The 21,247-nt window shown below is 44.2% G+C and overlaps 1 protein-coding gene across 1 annotated transcript in view; it reads right to left on the minus strand.

The window, feature by feature from the left end:
* Positions 1-21,247, minus strand: part of PLG (plasminogen) — a 200,331-nt gene that overhangs the window by 108,855 nt on the left and 70,229 nt on the right. Inside the window, exons 5-7 of the mRNA XM_073671410.1 lie at positions 12,155-12,294; positions 11,542-11,662; positions 3,570-3,688 (exon numbers count right to left, since the gene is read on the minus strand). Of these exons, the coding sequence (XP_073527511.1) occupies positions 3,570-3,688; positions 11,542-11,662; positions 12,155-12,294 (380 nt within the window). The remainder of the gene's footprint in view (positions 1-3,569; positions 3,689-11,541; positions 11,663-12,154; positions 12,295-21,247) is intronic.

Genomic DNA, 21,247 nt, shown 5'->3' on the forward strand with positions numbered 1-21,247 from the left:
CTGACTTTCAGCTTCTTCACCCTATATGCTTCCCCTGAGCTGACTCACAGCTATGAACTCAAGAATTCTCGTCTTGACAACTTCCATTCCATACATATCTTCTTTTAACACTCTCTCAGCTCTCCTCGGGTCCACCTTCTCATGGTATAAAGGATTAAGCGCAACTTGTTTGCCCTTTTCCTTCTCCAAGGAGGCCTCGTTTACTGATTGGTACTTTGCCAGGAGACCTTTGAGCTCGAAAACTTCTTCCTCTAGCTCAGCTACCTGCCTCTCAGCAGCCCATCTCTGAAGCTTTACCCGCTTCAACTGCTCCTTTATCAGCAGAATTCTCTCAGACCTCTCTGTCTCCAATGCGCCCACTCGGCTCTCGACAGCCAGTCTCTCCAGCTTCTCTTGTTTCAAATATGCTTGTAGCGTCTCCTTGAGTTCCTTGATCTCGGCTCTTACATCCACCGAATCATCCAAGCTCGCATTATTCGAGGAGGCATTTGCTTCATACCTCCCTTCTCCGATAGACTCCTCCATCTTTTTCCGCTCAGCTTCCGTCCTGCCGATTCTATCCTTAAGGCACATCTCTGCCCTCTGGAGATCATCACAGAACGGCTGCAGCTCCTTCACCTGAGCTTCCAGTCCCAAGATCTTTCTGTGGAGATCATCATTCTCATCACGGGTGTCCTGTAGAGTGGTCTCAATCACTTGGCACATGTGCTCTGCATCCGCCTTATCATCCTCTAGTTTTTCTTACCCTCGAGGAAATCCTCATAGTCTCTCTTGGTCATGTGATCAGTCACCTGAAGGAGAGGTACGTGGTCAGCCAGAACACACGCCCTGGACATTTTATTAATGCAGCACGCTGCTGGATTACTATGTATATTATATATATATATATATATATATATATATATATATATATATATATATATATATATATATATATATATATATATATATATATATATATATATATATACACTCCCTGACAGAATTTATGTCGCTTATTCATGTTATGTAAATAAAAGCTTATAACCAGACGTTAAGTTCATCCATTGGTTTTATAGATTACTCTTTTGAAAGCTGAAACCCTCCCAAATTTCAGTCTTTACTGCCTCTATTCACCAGGCAGCTATCAGGTGAATTGTTGTGCTGGGCCTCTTGGCCTCTTGGCACTGTGCACCCTTGTTGTTATAGATAGGTACTGTTATTTATTATAATGAATTGTATTAACTTTTGCTACTCAATAAAACATGATCTTTTTTGCCATTCAAGATTGTTTTCTCCTTTTGATCATATTTGATTGAGCTGGTATGTATATGCTGGTTTTGGTATTGACCACACATCCAGCATTTTCTGTTGCATTATGTATTGGGTCCATTCTCTCTCACTATTTTGATGTTATGTAGCAAAGCTTTCTTTATATTATATATATATATATATATATATATATATATATATATATATATATATATACACACACACACATACATACATATATATGTATATATATATATATATATATATATATATATATATATATATATATATATATATACACACACATACATATATATATATATATATATATATATATATATATATATATATATATATATATATATATATATATATATATATACACACATATATACAGTACAGACCAAAACTTTGGACACATCTTCTCATTTAAAGATTTTTCTGTATTTTCATGACTATGAAAATTGTACATTCACACTGAAGGCATCAAAACTATGAATTAACACATGTGGAATTATATACTTAACAAAAAAGTGTGAAACAACTGAAAATATGTCTTATATTCTAGGTTCTTCAAAGTAGCCACCTTTTCCTTTGATGACTGCTTTGCACACTCTTGGCATTCTCTTGATGAGCTTCAAGAGGTAGTCACCGGAAATGGTCTTCCAACAATCTTGAAGGAGTTCCCAGAGATGCTTAGCACTTGTTGGCTCTTTTGCCTTCACTCTGTGGTCCAGCTCACCCCAAACCATCTCGATTGGGTTCAGGTCTGGTGACTGTGGAGGCCAGGTCATCTGGCGTAGCACCCCATCACTCTCCTTCATGATCAAATAGCCCTTACACAGCCTGGAGGTGTGTTTGGGGTCATTGTCCTGTTGAAAAATAAATGATGGTCCAACTAAACGCAAACCGGATGGAATAGCATGCCGCTGCAAGATGCTGTGGTAGCCATGCTGGTTCAGTATGCCTTCAATTTTGAATAAATCCCCAACAGTGTCACCAGCAAAGCATCCCCACACCATCACACCTCCTCCTCCATGCTTCACAGTGGGAACCAGGCATGTAGAGTCCATCCATTCACCTTTTCTGCGTCGCACAAAGACACGGTTGTTGAAACCAACGATCTCAAATTTGGACTCATCAGACCAAAGCACAGATTTCCACTGGTCTAATGTCCATTCCTTGTGTTCTTTAGTCCAAACAAGTCTCTTCTGCTTGTTGCCTGACCTTAGCAGTGGTTTCCTAGCAGCTAATTTACCATGAAGGCCTGCGGCACAAAGTCTCCTCTTAACAGTTGTTGAAGAGATGTGTCTGCTGCTAGAACTCTGTGTGACATTGACCTGGTCTCTAATCTGAGCTGCTGTTAACCTGCGATTTCTGAGGCTGGTGACTCGGATAAACTTATCCTCAGAAGCAGAGGTGACTCTTGGTCTTCCTTTCCTGGGGCGGTCCTCATGTGAGCCAGTTTCTTTGTAGCGCTTGATGGTTTTTGCAACTGCACTTGGGGACACTTTCAAAGTTTTCCCAATTTTTTGCACTGACTGACCTTCATTTCTTAAAGTAATGATGGCCACTCGTTTTTCTTTACTTAGCTGCTTTTTTCTTGCCATAATACAAATTCTAACAGTCTATTCAGTAGAACTATCAGCTGTGTATCCACAAGACTTCTGCACAACACAACTGATGGTCCCAACCCCATTTATAAGGCAAGAAATCCCACTTATTAAACCTGACAGGGCACACCATTTCCGGTGACTACCTCTTGAAGCTCATCAAGAGAATGCCAAGAGTTTGCAAAGCAGTCATCAAAGCAAAAGGTGGCTACTTTGAAGAACCTTGAATATAAGACATATTTTCAGTTGTTTCACACTTTTTTGTTAAGTATATAATTCACATGTGTTAATTCATAGTTTTGATGCCTTCAGTGTGAATGTACAATTTTCATAGTCATGAAAATACAGAAAAATCTTTAAACTTTTGGTCTGTACTGTACATACACACACACACACACATACAGTGTATGTACAGTAGCAGCACACATGTATGTATGTATTATGTCTGGTTGGTATACCTATGGCATACATATTATTGTGCACCTTACTTTATATTTATGTTCCTCTGTACATGGTTTGGTATCTATAAGTCCCTTTTACTTAACCAATTTATTCTTATAGTCTAAGAGCATTAGTTATTCAACATGTTTCCAAAAGAAAATATAATTTCACACAAATCCTAATAAAATAAGAGTATAATAGAATAGAAATTCTGGTAGTGATTTTAATACTACACATAGAAAAGAAGAAAAATAAAAAACTCACTACAGCGTGGAATTTCACAGAATTCCCATCTCTTGTTCGGATCAATAGTAAAGCACCATGGTCGTGGTTCTCCATCTGGGTTGCGGCAATAATTATTTATAAGATTTTTCTCTGGAATGCTGGAAAAGAGTATTAAAAATTATCCAGAAATATTTTTGAAAAAGAAATATCTTTGAATCTGAAATACAAACACTTATCGATATGCAGAAAATCTACTGTTACATAATTATATAGGTTGGAAAAAGACCACGGTCCATCAAGTTCAATCTTTCTCCACCAATAATCACACAAAAGAATATTAAATGATGAATACTATGAATAATGCTATGAAAAGAAGAAACAATTCACCGATTTAGGCTGCGTAGCCTAAATCTGTAAATTGTCTCTTCTTGTAAAGCATCCTGATGGGGTTCATCCCCCAGCCAGGGGGAAGCAGCAGCCATTATAGAGCTTTTTCAGGAGTTGTGCTGACACAATCCGCTCAGGTGAGCATATTACGTGGATCCATTGTATCTCTTTATAAAGAAATCACCCTATGGCCTGTTGCACTCTGTTTCCCTACAGTTTTAGTCTATGATTAATGATATAGTAGGCTAAATTAAGAAAATTACTGGTGTTTTCATATATTTAACCACCCTGCAACTTTTCCTGGTACAAATACTATAACAGCATGCCAAAGTTTGCCGATAACAAATAAAGGGCATTTAAAACCTTGGAAGCAGAGGAGTCAGAAATAGCATTCCAGGACTATAAAGATCTCAATAGGAAATGTAAAAAGAAATGAAGCTAACAAAGTTATCTACACAGAAAAATCAACATTAAAATAAATTTAAAAAAAAAAATGGGAAAAAATATTAATGCCGAACAGAAAAAACATAATGGCCTTGGCCCCTTAAAAGATGACCATAGTAATATAATTATAGAGGATAAAGAAAAGGCTGAGATATGAAACACACCCTTTTTAACCATGTTCACCAATGAACTACCTGTGCCAAGTATCATTCGGCAAGGCAGAAATCAAAGTTCACCACATAATATAACTAAATGAACACAATGGTGATTCTGGCAGATAAGTAGGAAAGGATTCTTTACAGTTAGAGCAGTTAAACTGTGGAATGCTTTACCGCAAAAGGTAATTATGGGATATACAATATCAGTATTTAAAAAAGCCTAGATGCTTTTCTCACAACAAATGGCATTGTGGGTTATAAATAATCTAGTGATAAAGAATGTATAAGAGGTGGAGAAAGACTGAACTTGATGGACCTGAGCTTTTTTTTTTTCAACCGACCTAACTATATGTAACTATGTAACAGAAATCTTTCCCCGGAAATTATTTGTGTTCTTACAAAAGCATGTGAGAGTTATGATTTCAAATTGTATATACTGTGAACATTTTTTGGCAGTAAAAATTGCAAATTTTGCCTACATGTGTGCGCAAGAATTTCCATTTTCTCTTTTTACAGTACTGCTCCTGCTTCCTTTAAAAAAAAATAGCAAATAAAAAACACAAACTGACCATTGTTTAGCAGGAAGGATGTGTGCTCGACTCAAGGTTCTTTACAAATTTACTAAAATTTACACCAGAAATTGGGGTAAATTATAGTGCAAATCTAAGTAGGCCCGTAGCTGGTTTGCTTTTTTGGCAAGTCGATAGCCCCCAATTATATATTTTTTCCGATCAGTAGTTGTTCACAGTGCTCTTACTCATCAATAAAGCATTTAGAAAATGTTTAAGAGAACTTACACCCTATACATTAAACAGACTGTCTGGCTAGAATGACTGGCATTTGGCGTTGTTGTATTTACCTGCTCTCTACACTAAGCGCTTACACCAGGGTTTCCCTGTAAATCTCTGAAATCCATGATTCAGAAGGAACCCCTGGTGGAAGATTCCCTATAATGAGGCAGATGGAGACACTGTGGATGCGATCTGGCCTGTGATCCAGTGGTGTCCGTCATTTTAGGTGTGCATAAAATCGCGGTCTGACACAGTTTTGTGCACTTCTAAAAAAGTCAACGCTGAACAGAGGCCAAATGGGGTCCACAGTAACTCAGCTGCCTCATTGTAAAGAATGGATCCCTTGGGGATTTCATCTGAATTACGACACTCGGAGATTTAGATGGAAACCCCAGAGTAAGTGCTCAGCGTAGAGCGCAGGAAAAATATGATCCCAAATGTTACGTAAAATGTTCCCAATGAAAGTTTCAACTCAATCCACAAAAAATGCGAATCCCCTTTCAGGTTTGTCAAATGTTAACAGAAATGTAGGGGGCTTCCACATTACTGGTAGTACAAAGGCTCTGAAAAAGTGAAATGGCCCTTCACCACCCAGTAGAAATTCAGCAAATTAATGCACTCCCAAATCCAAATGCCCTCCTCCCTTCTGAGCCCCCGTGTGCCCAAACCACATTTAGCGTCCACATGCTTGGCATTTCTGTAGCAATGACAGCCCTCTGTGCACCACAACATACTGGGCGCTACAGTATACTGGGGACTACAACGTACTGGGCACTACAATGGCAGTTTGCAATTTTCACTCAGCAACATCCACAGGCTGCTTGTTTCTGGAAAACACCCATGGAGTCAAAATAATCACTTCACCTGTAGATAAATTCCCAAATGGGTATAATTTCCAAAATGGGGTCACTTGAGGTGGGTTTCTGCTCTTTTAACACTTAGGGGCTGTGTATATGGAGTCCGCAAACTATTCTAGGAAAATCTGCGATCCTGAAGGCAAATAGCGCTCCATCCCTCCTGATTCTTGCCGTATGGCTAAGCAGTACTGTACAGCCACATATGGGGTATTTCTACAGTCAGTAGAAATGGTGGGACAAATTTTGGTACAATTACTCATCCCAATGTGAAAATGTAAAATCTGGGACTAAAACAAAATGTTGGTGGTAAAAATGTAATTATTTTTTTCTTCCCTGCCCAATGGTATAAAATTCTGTGACACATCTAAGGTGTCAATATGATCACTGCGCCATTAGATGAATTCATTGAGAGGTGTAGTTTGCAAAATGGGGTCTCTTATGTGGGGTTCTGCTGTTCTGTCATCTCAATGTCACATGACACCTTGATACCAGTCCAGACAAAATCTGAACTCCAATATGGTGCATCTTTCTTTCTGAGCTTTGCACTGTGCCTCAAAAGTAGTTTTCAACTACATATGGGGTATTGGTGTACTCAGGAGAAATTGCACAACAAATTTTGAGATCCATTTTCTACTGCTAAACTTGTGAAAATGAAAAAAATTGGGGCTAAAAACATTTTTGTGGAAAAAAATATATTTTTTTAATTTCCACAGATGAAGGTTGTAAAATTCTGTGGAGCACCTGTGGGTTCAAGGTGCTCAGCTCACCACACATCTAGATAAATTCCTTGAGGGATGTGGTTTCCAAAATGGGGTCACTTACCGAAGGTTTCCACTGTTTAGAAAAATCAGGGGCTCTCCAAACACTACATGGCGTTGGCTAATGAATCCAACCCATTATGTGCTCCAAAAGTAAATGGCGTGCCTTCCCTTCCGAGCCCTGCTGTGCGCCCAAACAGTCGTTTTCCCCCACATGTGGGGTATCGGCGTACTCAGGAGAAATTGCACAACAATTCTTGGGGTCAATTTTCTCCTTTTACCCTTGTGAAAATAAAAAAATTGGGGCTAAAAGAACATTTTGGTGGGAAAAATGTTAGATTTCCTTATTTTCACAGCTCACCGTTTTAAACTTCTGTGAAGCACCTGGGAGTTCAAGACAATTTTGCATTCGAAAAGTCAAACAGTGCTCCTTCTCTTCCGAGTCCTGCCATGTACCCAAACAAAAGTTTTTCCCCACATACGGGGTATCTACATGCTTAGGAGAAATTGCACCACAAACGTTGGGGTCCATTTTCTCCTGTTACCCTTGTGAAAATAAAAAAATTGGCTCTATAATAAAATTTGTGTGAAAAAAAGTTAAATGTTCATTTTTTCCTTCCATATTGCTTCAGTTCCTGTGAAACACCTGAAGGGTTAATAAACTTCTTGAATGTGATTTTGAGCACCTTGAGGGGTGCAGTTTTTAGAATGTTGTCACTTTTGGGTATTTTCTGTCATATAGACCCCTCAAAGTCACTTCAAATATGACGTGGTCCCTAAAAAAATGATTATGTAAATTTTGTTCTAAAAATGAGAAATCGCTGGTCAACTTTTAACCCTTATAATTTCCTAACAAAAAAATGATGTTGCAAAAATTGTGCTCATGTAAAGTAGACATGTGGGAAATGTTATTTATTAACTATTTTTTTGTGTGACATATCTCTCTGATTTAAGGGCATAAAAATTAAAAGCTTGAAAATTGCAAAATTATCAAAATTTTCACGATATTTCCGATTTTTACACAAATAAACGCAAGTCATATTGAAGAAATTTTACCACTATCACGAAGTACAATATGTCACAAAAAATATTCTCAGAATCAGAGGGATATGTTGAAGCATTCCAGAGTTATTGCCAGATAAAGTGAACACTGGTCAGAATTGTAAAATTTGGCCTGGTCATGAAGGTGAAAACACGCTTGGGAGTAAAGGGTTTAACTTCCAAACATTTAAGAAGAATCAGTGAAGCTTTCAAGAACCCATCATCCTCTATTGCTGTGATATTCCAGAACTGTAACCTCTCTGGAGTGCCCCGAAGTACAAGGTTTTCAGTGCTTACAGAGACATGGCGAAGGTAAGGAAATCTGAAACCTGACTACCACTGAACATTTCACATAAGTTAAAATGTCAAGAGTGGGCCAAGAAATATCTGAAGACAAATTTTTCAAAGCTTTTATGGACTGATGAGATGAAAGTGGCTCTTGGTAGGCCGGATACATGGGCTTGTGGCTGGATCAGTAATAGACACAGATCTCCACTTTGACTCAGACACCTTCAAGGTGGAGATGGGGTACTGATATGGGATATGGGCTAGATGAGCTTCTCGGACCCTTTCAAAATTTTCAAAATCAACTCCCAAACCTAGTGATAATTTTTAAAAACATTTTTTTCAAGGAATGTTACAGGAAAAAGTTTGCATCTTTCAAGAAAACCATGATTTTTATGCAGGACAATGATCAGTTGCATGCATTGAAGTCTCCACTAGACAGTAAAGGCCTTAAAATAAAAGAATAATGACATGTCCCCCTTCCTCATCAAACTTAAACTCTATTGAGAACTTGTGGGCCCTTCCTAAATGGGGGATTTTACAGTGATACAAAACAGTGACTTCTCTGCTTCATCAACAGATGAAGAAACTGACAGACAATATGGATGGAAGGCATGGGCCGTTATTAAAAAGAAGGGTGGCAATATTGGTCACTAATATTTTTTTGAAATGTCAGAAATGTATTTTTGTACATTATGAGTTGTTTGGTTATTATCCTCACTTTAGCGTATAAAAATAAATAATTGTGATGGGACATTTCTGTTTTTCATTTAGTTGCATATTATTGTATATTACTTCTGCACACTAATTGTTCCCAATAATTATGCACACTTAGATATTCTCCTAAGAAACACAAAGCCTCACTTTTTTTTCTTAAATATTCAGGTTTCAAGTTTATTAACCTTTTTGATTGACCGACAGCAATGTAGTTTTTCCATTATAAAATTAGGCATCTAAAGTACAATTGCCTAATAATTGTGCAAGTGGTATATGACCTAAGTCATAGGATTGGCCATTAATGTGTGATTCAAAAGGGTCTGATAAGAGACCTTTAATGGTCATGTAAACCTTAATTTTATCGCACACTATTAGCCTGAAAAAATCTTTAAAGGGAACCTGTCACGTCCTAGACTGCCCCCATAGCGTTGTTAGTGATGCAATGTGCATCACTGACAAGCTGTTTTCATGAAAATTGGTGCAGCTATAATGATTTTATAACGTTTAATATACTTAGATCCTACCTGCATTTTCTGTCATAGGGGCGTGCTTGTCATATTCAGTCAGGGGCGGGCGCAGCATTCACTCACTGCTGACGCATGCGCTATGTTCCCCACGCATGCGCAGTGAATCTGGTAATCACACAGCCTCACTACGCAGGCGGTCGGACATATGCAAGTGTGCCTGTGCCCCACAATATCAGCGCTTGCCGGTAGCAGGATTCAAATACATGGGCGGCACCAGCAGTGAGTGAATGCTGCGCCGGCCATGACTGAATATGACAAGCACGCCCCTATGACTGAAAATGCAGGTAGTGTGCAGCCCAGGGGATGGGGATGACTCGGCGCCCGGTCCTTGTTGCCTGATCTTGGGGGATGTCGCGGTAGTTGGCTCCCGGGCCCGTACTCTGGGCCTCTCTTTACAAAGGGTGGAAAATTATATATATAAGTTCGTGACACCACCTGTGGTGTCTCGTGAGGCTCACCAGCGCTGTGGCAGCCCACTGAGGCCGGTATTAATGCAGCTTGCGTGGTATAGCCCCCCACAGGTGGAGCTAGGCCTCAGGGCAACGGAGATGTAAGGATGCAGGACAGATGGGACCCAGCCGGGCCAGAGTAAGAACAGGGACAGACACGATAGTCACTTCAGTACCTTTTACTGATGGAAATTCAGGCACATCCCGGAGCACTGTAGGGTGAAGGGTGCATATCAGGATCCTCCCCAGTGAGCGGGTATAGGGCCTCCTGTTTCTTGCCTTTGTGTGGTAAGTTTCTGACCTGCCTGGAGCTAGGCCTAACTTTGTCTCTGTCCTGCACCGGTTGACTTTGTGGTAGGGCCTTCTCTTGGAGTACACACTCCCAGCTTGCGGGGCCTCCGTGACTCCTGGCTCTGGTACGTATCAGCTCTTGGGTGATCCTGGGACTTGAAGTCTTCCAGGGATCTCCGGTTGTCTCTACAGGGGGATATACGGCCCTGTAGACGCGGACCCGGTGTCCGGTATATGTTTTCTGGGGGTGAGCTTGTAAAGCTCCTCTGCACCCGATGCTACTCACTCCTCTAGCCTTCGGCCTATTCGGGGCCCTCACTAGGCTATACATACTAGCGGCAGCTTGCCGCACTTCACCGCTCTTATAGTGTCAGCACACCTTAAGCTCACTATTCTGAGCTACAACTGAGTCTGGACTGGGCTCCACTGCAGGCTGACCTCTCTCAGGCTTAACTACTGCAGGAACTCTCTCAACAGACTTGACTCTCTGTCGACTCCAGACTAGACTGAGCTCGACTCTGTATCCAGATCTGTACTTGCTGAACTCTCCAGAGGAACTGAACTGCCTAGCTCCACCTTCCCTATATATATCCCTATCGGGCTCCCTCTGGTGGTCTGAGATGGAAGGTGGAGGTGTGTGTATGCTGTGGGGGCCTCTTGTGGAGGAATCTGTTAATGCACCCCTCTAGGATCTGTGGCTCCAAGCGCAGCTGGGCACCACAGTAGGATCTAAGCATATTAAACGTTATAAAATCATCATAGCTGCATCAATTTTCATGAAAACAGCTTGTCAGTGATGCACATTGCATCACTAGCAACGCTATGGGGGCAGTCTAGAGGGCAGCTAGGACGTGACAGGTTCCTTTTAAAGTGTTTTCGGCACATTCAGACATCCATTTTTTTCAGGTATGAAAATATTTTGATTGCTAATATCTCTGCAATGGAGCAGTGAAATAAAAAATATCAAAAATATTTTATTTCGCTCTATAGCCACTATTACATCGTTTGTTTATGAAAAAATCATTGAAAGGTACTTTAAGTTGCAATGCATTCTAAAGATCTGGCCATGCACAGTGAATATTTATATAAAACCCATGTCAAATAAATTGGATAACATTCTATAGAATTTTTTTTTTCCTGGGAAACCTGATGGCAAAAAAAGTTTTATATTTTTAAAGCGCAGATACATTGTTTTGTAAGCAATTAGTAAAAACACATAATTAACTTTGTATTATACTTGTTTTCCAAAATATTTAGTCAAACAGAAGAAAGAATACTATGTGTCTAGTGTTACTTGATTTTTTACCTATCAGGATTATAGCCATGAGTATGGGGTTTTTGTGAATCCCAGTTTTGACACTCCAATCCAGACTTTGTTTTTGAAACTTTACCTCTATAATTTTCTCCGGTACAATGAAAACATTCTTCTGTACAAAAAAACAAAGCAAAAACATGTTGAGGACCTTTAAATATTGATCAAGCAGTTTTAAGACTCGAGATGTTTACATGCCACATATTCTGTCAATTATAAAGGTTTTCCAGTTTTTGAAAAACCCCTCTCCCACTGGCATAGTTTGTTACATAAAATCAAACAGTGCTTTAATCACCTGACCCGGGTCCAGCACTGAGTTATCCACCGCTGCTCCTGTTGTTTGTTATTGTCTGCAGCGCTGATGTCACGTCGACTGTGTGGCATCCAATAAGTAAGCTCAGCAGTACTGAGTGGCTCATGTCATTAACTCAAGCAGAGCTGCTGAACTCTTTTATTGGCTGCACTGCTGTCTATGTGATGTCAGCACTGTAAACAATAAAAAACACTGGGAGCGGCAGTGGAGACTCAATGTTGAATCAAACTGCATCAGGGGGGACAGGGGTTTTCTGTAACTAGAAATATCCTGTAAAATACTACTCCTTCTGACCTTCACATTGTGGAATATTGCAAAACTCAAAGCGTTGATTTGGGTCTGTAGTGTAACACCATGGGCCATTTGTATCACCATCTGGGTTTCGACAAAAATTCGAGTCTAGGCCAGCATTTGGATAATTTGTAGGTGTGTAGCTGGAAAACACAAATGCAACTTTAGTATTACAAAAACACAATAATCATTCAGAATGACTAATTAAATATTTCTTAAAATCCAGAAGAAAACTGTCAGACAATAGATTATTTTCAGAAGTTTATATATACCAAATTGCGGACTTACTATGCTGATCACAGTTTTTGAAGTAACCACAATGATATCAAGCACAACGGCCAGTCAATTTATTATAAAATCATAGACTATCACATTGTATATCTTATTATATATTCTAGTTATGATAATATAATTATGCTGATTGTTATGTGTTCAGCAACTCCTGTTTCATGACTTGCTATGTGCTATCTATAAGATTGACTTGAGAGAGGCTAGAAAGGAATGTGGCATTCAGTTTTATTTTACACTCTTATTTTGTATTATTAAAAATAATCTGTCAGTAGGAACAACCCTCCTAAACTGTCTATATGGACATGTAGGCAGTGCCGCCATCAGGGCATTACTGCCCTTACTGGTGTATGGGGCCCAGTGAGCAGAAGCAAGGAGGGGGGCCTGGTCCTGGCCCCCCTCTTTTTGCTTCTACTCACCAGGCCCCAAGGGCAGGATTCAGCCATAACCTCCAGTAACTGAACGTGCATCCTCGGACATCCGTACAGTTAAAATCTATTGCTGTGCAGGAAGCCACCGGCTTGTTGCACTGCAATAATTAATGGTCGCCAACCAATCGGAGACCAGCAGCTGATGTTGCCTCAAATGAATAAGGAAGAGGACGCCCCTGGACTGCAGCCAGGTAATGAGAAACATTTTTTTTGTATGGTACCAGGATGGGACTCTATATGGGGCCTGGGGCAGGATGGGGTATCATATGGGGCCTGGGAGCAGGATGAAGACACCATGGGCCAGGATGAGGACATATTTTTGGGGCAGGATGGGACATCATGGACTGCGGTCAGGTAAGGAGAAACATTTTTTTATTTTTTGTTTGGTGCCAGGATGGGACATTATATGGGGCCTGGGGCCCAGATGGGACATTATATGGGGCATGGGGGGCAGGATGGGAGGACATATGGGGCCTGGGGGCAGGGTGGAGACACATGGGGCCAGGGTGAGGACATATTTTGGGGGCAGGATGGGACATCATATGGGCCCCGGAGCAGGATGGAAGATTATATCGGACCTTAGGGTAGGATGGAGACACATGGGGCAGGATGGGAGGACATATGAGGCCTTGGGGAGGATGGAGACACATGGGGCCAGGATGGGAGATCATATGGAGCCTGCAGGCAGGATGGAGACACATGGGGCCTGGATGGGGGAACATATGGGGCATGGGGGCAGGATGGAGACACATGTGGTCAGGATGGGAGGACACATGAGGCCAGGATGGGGACACATGGGGGCAGAATGGAGAACATATGAGGCTAGGAATGAGAGACAAGGGGGCCAGGAATGAGATACAAGGGGGCCAGAAATGAGAGACGTTAAGGGAAGAGGCCAGGATGTGGGACATCATTACAGGAAGGGGCCAGGATGGGGGACATTATTACTGTATGGGCCAGGATGTGGGACATTATTACTGTAGGGGCTAATTCTGGATATTATTACTGCTGTGATGTATTTTATTTTTGAGGATACTGTTTTCAGTGGGGGGGGTCCTGTTACTGTGCAGGGTGACACTATGTCACTTTTTTTTTCATCTGGTATAGTGTAGAAGTTGGGGAAAAATTGGGGAATGTGCTCTGCAAGTGGTGCTCTAAATAAGTGTCTGTTATTTTCTGGAGAGACGAGTCCTGCTGGAAGAAGGGATGGCGGTCTGTGCTGGATGAAGAAGAAAAGCGAAGATAAAGGACTTCAACTAGAGACGTCACTGGTGAGTCACTGGGCTCCTTTGTATAATGTCACTGGTGATCCCTTTATTAGCTGTACACTGCACTGACAGTATATACAGAGCTCCTGTGTATAATGTCACTAGTGATCACTGTATTACCTGTACACTATAAACTATATACAGAGCTCCTGTGTAAAATGTCACTGGTGAGTCACTGTATTGTCTGCACACTATACACTCTATACTAAGCTCCTGTGTATAATGTCACAGGTGATCCCTGTATTATCTGTACACTATATACCGAGCTCCTGTGTATAATGTCACTGGTGATCACTGTATTACCTGTACATTGACACTATATACAGAGCTCCTGTATATAATGTTACTGGTGATCCCTGTATTACCTGTACACTGACACTATACACTGCATATTATATACAGAGTATTACGCTCGTGCCCGGACTGACTGGCGTGAGCGTGATTAGTGATCCCACTGTACCATGAACCGAGGAGTGCCTGGAGGGGCGTAACTAAGTATCTACCCGATCCGACCAAGGTCGCACGGTGGCTAACGACTCCGTGAACCAAGGAGGAACCGAGCAGAGGGACCAGGTGCTACTCCAGGTCAGACCCCGGTCACAGCTGTTGACCCACACCGGGGAATGCAGGAACAGGCAGGTTAGACTGGCATACAGACAGGTGGGTATTGGCAGGCATGGCTGGTATGCAGACAGGTGGGTACTGGCAAGCACGACTGGTATGCAGACAGGGGGAGGTACTGGCAAGCACGGCTGGAGTGCAGACAGGGATATACTGGCAAGCACGGCTGGAGTGCAGACAGGTAGGTACTAGCAGGTTGGAGCGCAAGCTGGATAGAGTTCAGTACAGACTGGGAGGCAGGAACAGAGCCGCAGATGCGGTAGACAAGCAGAGTAAAGCGAAACCGCCAGAGCGGAGGACAAGGCAGAGCAGAGCGGAACCACAGGTACGGTGAACAAGGCAGAGCAGAGAGGAACCGCCGGAGTGGTAGGCTAGGCAGAGCAGAGAGGAACCGCCGGAGTGGTGAGCAAGCAGAGCAGAACTAAACCGCAGGTGCAGTTAACAAGGCAGAGCAGAGAGGAACCGCCGGAGCAGTGGGCTAGGCAGAGCAGAGGGGAACCGCCGGAGCGGTGAGCAAGCAGAGCAGAACTAAACCGCAGGTGCGGTGAACAAGGCAGAGCAGAGAGGAACTGCTGGAGCGGTGGGCTAGGCAGAGCAGAGAGAAACTGCTGGTGCGGTGAGCAAGGCAGAGCAGAGAGAAGCCGCCGGAGCGGTGGGTAAGTCAGAGCAGAGAGAAGCCGCCGGAGCGGTGGGTAAGGTAGAACAGAGGGAAGCCGCCGGAGCGGTGGGCAAGTCAGAGCAGAGAGAAGCCGCCGGAGAGGTGGGCAAGACAGAGCGGAGTGAAACCGCCGATGCGGTGGACAAGGCAGAGAGGACAGGGCTCTGTTCACATGGAACAAACTGGAAAATACAGGAAGATACGGAGGAAGGGAAAAGGGACAAGCAGAACCAGATACACACAAGGTACTTACTATGAAGTAGCGAGTGGACACAAAACTCACAAACAGAAGTACAGAGACAACGAGTAGGAGTTAGGTGCAGGTTCAGACAATGCAGGAAAAGGGAAGGTACGGACATAGAGACAAACAGATAACAGGCTAGGATACAGTTCAGACAGGAACTGCTACTGCAAGGAGATACAAGAACAGGCCTGGGTATACAGCCCCCAGAGATGGCGGAGACGGACAAGAAGGCACAGATAACAGGTCTGGGTATGCGGCCCCCAGAGATGGCGGAACAGACAAGAAGATACAGAACTGGACCTGGCAACTTCAGAGTCAAGGCGCACACTGAAAGATAGTGTTGCTCAGGCACCTCCTACTGGGTGGAGGGGGTTTAAATATCCAGTGACTCACAGCAATAGGCTGGAGACACACTAGGGGTGCACCCACAGCAGCTATAAGAATCAGGAAGTAACCGGGCCGCCGCCCTAAGCAGTCAGTCAAGAGACAAGCACACAGCATGAACAATAGCACGGTTTGCAGGCTGGACTGACAGGTAAGATTGCGGTCTTGCATAGTGGGAGGTGGTGCACTATGCAAGCACGCCGCCAGGGATGTTACAGTACCCCCCTTTTACGCCCCCTCTTCTTCAAGCCTGCAAGGGTCTTCTGCAGAGAATTTGGAGGCCATTCCCTCTCTTCAAGAGGATTACCTCTTCTGTACATTAGAGGAAACGAAACTGATCTCATCATCTTGGTGACTAGGATGCTTCCTCCTATCAAGCCATCCTCAGCAACAGATGAAGTGGGTGAAGTACCAGGAACAGCACACAGGAAAGTCTCTCTCCGTTTAACAGGTAGCACCCCGGGGAATTCAGGAGACAACTGGAGGTCGTCCGCCTGGTTGGAGGGGTGCAGAGACTCGGGGGTAAACATCACCTTGATGGACGTAAGACCAGATTTATTAGAGACTGAGGGTCTTTGCTTTAGGACCATCTTCAGACTGGTTTCAGAGATGACATGTCTGTAAGGCGGGACGGTACCTGAAGCCAGATCATTGGTACAATCGTCGAGACTGTGTGAGGACATCGCCTCCGCTTCTCTTCGTTCGGAGACTTTAGCGCACAGCGAGTCAGCGACTAGCAGATCTGGTGAAGAAGAAGAAGAAACTGCTGACTGTCCTGAAGATATGAGGACAGGACACCTCTTGTACCTTAGCAGTACCCCAGGATACCTCATGCAGGATCTCCAGACCTGAGCGGGCACTAGATCTCTCGGCTCTGGACGACCTGTGGGTAAGCCAGTCAGCACCTGGAATGTGAAATTCTTCATATGTAATGCCCTAATCTGGAGCTTAATTTGTGCAGACATATTTTGACTGTTTCTGAGTAGGGCTCGTCCTTCTGCTGACAATGCCCAAACCGGCTTCTGGAGTTGTCGGACGGGAATCAGACACCGACTCTTCAAGGCTTTAAGCCCGAAACTTTCGGTTAATCCGAGACCTTCACTTGCTACGGAGACAGTCATGGTCATCTGTGGAGAGGAAACACTAACGCCAAGGGCAGCCTCTCCTACAGGCCTAATGTCTTGGGATTCTCCAACCTTCGCTGGACAAAGACCGTCAGGGGGTCCCAGACCACCGCAGCGGGACCGCAATCCGATTTTGTGACTGAGTTCTGGCTTCTGCTTTGCCTGACGAACATAGTCATCCTTCATGGATTCTGTGCGGAAAGCTGCCTCTACAGGCTGGGGAACAGTAGATCTTTGGGAGGACAGAACCTGGCGTGACGGTTTACCTCTACGCCTTGCACGTCTGGACTGCCTCTTAAAGTTGGGAAGAGAAGTATTCTGTGGAGCATAGTCATCCTGTGTGGATTCAGGGTGGGCAGCAGTCTCTTCGAGCTGGAGGACTGATAGGCTACCTACACACATCACCCATCGGGGCTGCTCCGGGATATTGGGAAGGGAAGCTTTAGCAGAGGCTTCAGGGTTAGGGTCATCGAAGACCATTAGAAAGGACACCAGGAAGGCCTGCAGGTCAAAGATGATAGGATCCCATGCTTCCCATAGGGGGGTGATTCATTTCAAGGCATCACCCGCTAGGTAGGACATCATGAATGCTACTTTAACCTGATCAGTAGGAAAATAGTGAGCATAGAACTTGAAATGCAGCATGCATTGCTCCACAAATTCACAGCTTCGTTTTGGATCCCCATAGTACCGTGGTGGATCCGCAGGAACGAGTGCTGATAGATCCATTTGGGATGGTGCATATATCGCCTGGGCCATAGCTTGAGAAATTTATTTATTTATTTATTTATTTTGGTGCACGTATTCGCCAGACAAGGATTCAAAATGTCTCTGAAAGTGAAAGGCCGTGGGGCTCAACGGGAACCAAGGCCTGAGCAAACTGTTACGCTCACGCCCGGACTGAGTGGCGTGAGCGTGATAAGTGATCCCACTGTACCATGAACCGAGGAGTGCCTTGAGGGGCATAACTAAGTATCTACCCGATCCGACCAAGGTCGCACGGCGGCTAACGACTCCGTGAACCAAGGAGGAACCGAGCAGAGGGACCAGGTGCTACTCCAGGTCAGACCCCGGTCACAGCTGTCGACCCACAGCGAGAAATGCAGGAACAGGCAAGTTAGGCTGGCATACAGACAGGTGGGTATTGGCAGGCACGGCTGGTATGCAGACGGGGGGTACTAACAAGCATGGCTGGAGTGCAGACAGGGAAATACTGGCAAGCACGGCTGGAGTGCAGACAGGTAGGTACTAGCAGGTTGGAGCGCAGGCTGGATAGAGTCCAGTACAGACTGGGAGGCAGGAACTGACCCGCAGACGCGGTAGACAAGAAGAGTAAAGCGAAACCGCCGGAGCGGAGGACAAGGCAGAGCAGAGCGGAACCGCAGGTGCGGTGAACAAGGCAGAGCAGAGAGGAACCGCCGGAGCGGTAGGCTAGGCAGGGCAGAGAGGAACCGCCGGAGCGGTGGGCTAGGCAGAGCAGAGAGGAACCGCCGGAGCGGTAGGCTAGGCAGAGCAGAGAGGAACCGCCGGAGCGGTAGGCTAGGCAGAGCAGAGAGGAACCGCCGGAGCGGTGGGCTAGGCAGAGCAGAGAGGAACCGCCGGAGCGATGAGCAAGCAGAGCAGAACTAAACCGCAGGTGCGGTGAACAAGGCAGAGCAGAGAAGAACCGCCAGAGCGGTGGGCTAGGCAGAGCAGAGGGGAACCGCCGGAGCGGTGAGCAAGCAGAGCAGAACTAAACCCCAGGTGCGGTGAACAAGGCAGAGCAGAGAGGAACCGCCGGAGCGGTGGGCAAGGCAGAGCAGAGGGGAACCGCCGGAGCGGTGAGCAAGCAGAGCAGAACTAAACCGCAGGTGCGGTGAACAAGGCAGAGCAGAGAGGAACCGCCGGAGCGGTGGGCTAGGCAGAGCAGAGTGGAACCACCGGAGCGGTGAGCAAGTCAGAGCAGAGAGAAACCGCTGGTGCGGTGAGCAAGGCAGAGCAGAGAGAAACCACCGGAGCGGTGGGTAAGTCAGAGCAGAGAGAAGCCGCCAGAGCAGTGGGTAAGTCAGAGCAGAGGGAAGCTGCCGGAGTGGTGGGCAAGTCAGAGCAGAGAGAAGCAGCCAGAGCGGTGGGTAAGGTAGAGCAGAGGGAAGCCGCCAGAGCGGTGGGCAAGTCAGAGCAGAGAGAAGCCGTCGGAGCGGTGGGCAAGACAGAGCAGAGCGAAACCGCCGGTGCGGTGAACAAGGCAGATAGGACAGGGCTCTGTTCACATGGAACAAACTGGAAAATACAGGAAGATACGGAGGAAGGGAAAAGGGACAAGCAGAACCAGATACACACAAGGTACTTACTATGAAGTAGCGAGTGGACACAAAACTCACAAACAGAAGTACAGAGACAACGAGTAGGAGTTAGGTGCAGTTCAGACAATGCAGGAAAAGGGAAGGTACGGACATAGAGACAAACAGATAACAGGTTAGGATACAGTTCAGACAGAAACTGCTACTGCAAGGAGATACAAGAACAGGCCTGGGTATACAGACCCCAGAGATGGCGGAGACGGACAAGAAGGCACAGATAACAGGTCTGGGTATGCGGCCCCCAGAGATGGCGGAACAGACAAGAAGATACAGAACTGGACCTGGCAACTTCAGAGTCAAGGCGCACACTGAAAGATAGTGTTGCTCAGGCACCTCCTACTGGGTGGAGGGGGTTTAAATATCCAGTGACTCACAGCAATAGGCTGGAGACGCACTAGGGGTGTGCCCATAGCAGCTATAATAATCAGGAAGTAACCGGGCCACCGCCCTAAGCAGTCAGTCAAGAGACAAGCACACAGCATGAACAATAGCATGGTTTGTAGGCTGGACTGACAGGTAAGATTGCGATCTTGCATAGTGGGTGCACTATGCAAGCACGCTGCCAGGGATGTTACACAGAGCTCCTGTGTATAAAGGCATTTATGGTAATATTAGTATTCAGGTTTTTTATTAATGATCAGTATTGTAGTATTTGGTCACTATGTGGTGGTAATATGTGGTCCGGCCATGGTATGACGGTATTTGTCCCTTTCATGTGGTATTATTAGTCATTTTAAAAAATGTATGTGACACATTCCCTTAAAGAAAAATAAATAAAAATATACCTAACAAAAGTATTGGATATTTGAAGAAATGTTTAATTGGTTACAGTAGAGTAGGACTCTGGCAAAAGAGTCTACCTTGTCATGTTGGAGGCTCAAAAAATCTTTTGGCTAAAACAAAAGCTGATGGCTATATATGTGATATGATGTGATATGGGAATTATTAAGGTGTTATTGGTGAGGACGGGGTGCAGAAGTGGAGTTTTTCCAAGAGTGGGTGGTGTGACTGTGGAAGGTTCGTGGGGTGAAGGCAGAGCTGGGGTAGAGCATGGGCAGAGTCTCAAGGGGGTCCAAAAATTTTTCCAGTATGGGCCCTGAAATTCCTGGTGGCAGAAGCACTAAGAGAGGACAACTTGCTGCTACAAATATGTTTGTAAAGAGACAAAGTTCAGCTCTGCTGTACTGTTTTAGTTCTAGTCACACACAGCTCTGCAGAGAGATCAGGAGAGGCGACTGTTAGTCATTACATCTCTCACACTGGTAATATCCCCTTTCAGATTATCATGCAGATCAATTTCCAGCCCATAGATCTTAACAGCTCATTTACATATTAAGAAAAACATGGATTTTCTGGAATAAGACATTGAATCGCAGATAGCAATGTATCATTTTATACAGCTTTCGATGGCCTACATGCCCATATAGACAGCTTAGGAGGGTTGATCCTACTGAAAGATTCCCTTTAATCAAAACGAGAAGCAGTGAAGATGAGGAGATAGACCAGTGGAAATTAAAAAAAAGATGCCGAAGATTAAAATGTATAGTATGCAACTGTGACATTTTATTAACTGCAGTTTATGCAATGCCTTTATTTATGTTATGATGTGTTGTGCACTTTATATATTACCTACAACTAACAGTAAATTGATGGCTAATGTAACAAGACTACATGGTGTTGATTATTGAAAACGGTCTCTTTGCATTCAGCTAGAATCAGGGTGGTCAATTAATTAGGGT

This window comes from Phyllobates terribilis, unplaced genomic scaffold (genome assembly GCF_046119375.1).
Source record: "Phyllobates terribilis strain yellow unplaced genomic scaffold, ASM4611937v1 Scaffold_3__8_contigs__length_932513732, whole genome shotgun sequence".
Classification (NCBI taxonomy): Eukaryota; Metazoa; Chordata; class Amphibia; order Anura; family Dendrobatidae; genus Phyllobates; species Phyllobates terribilis.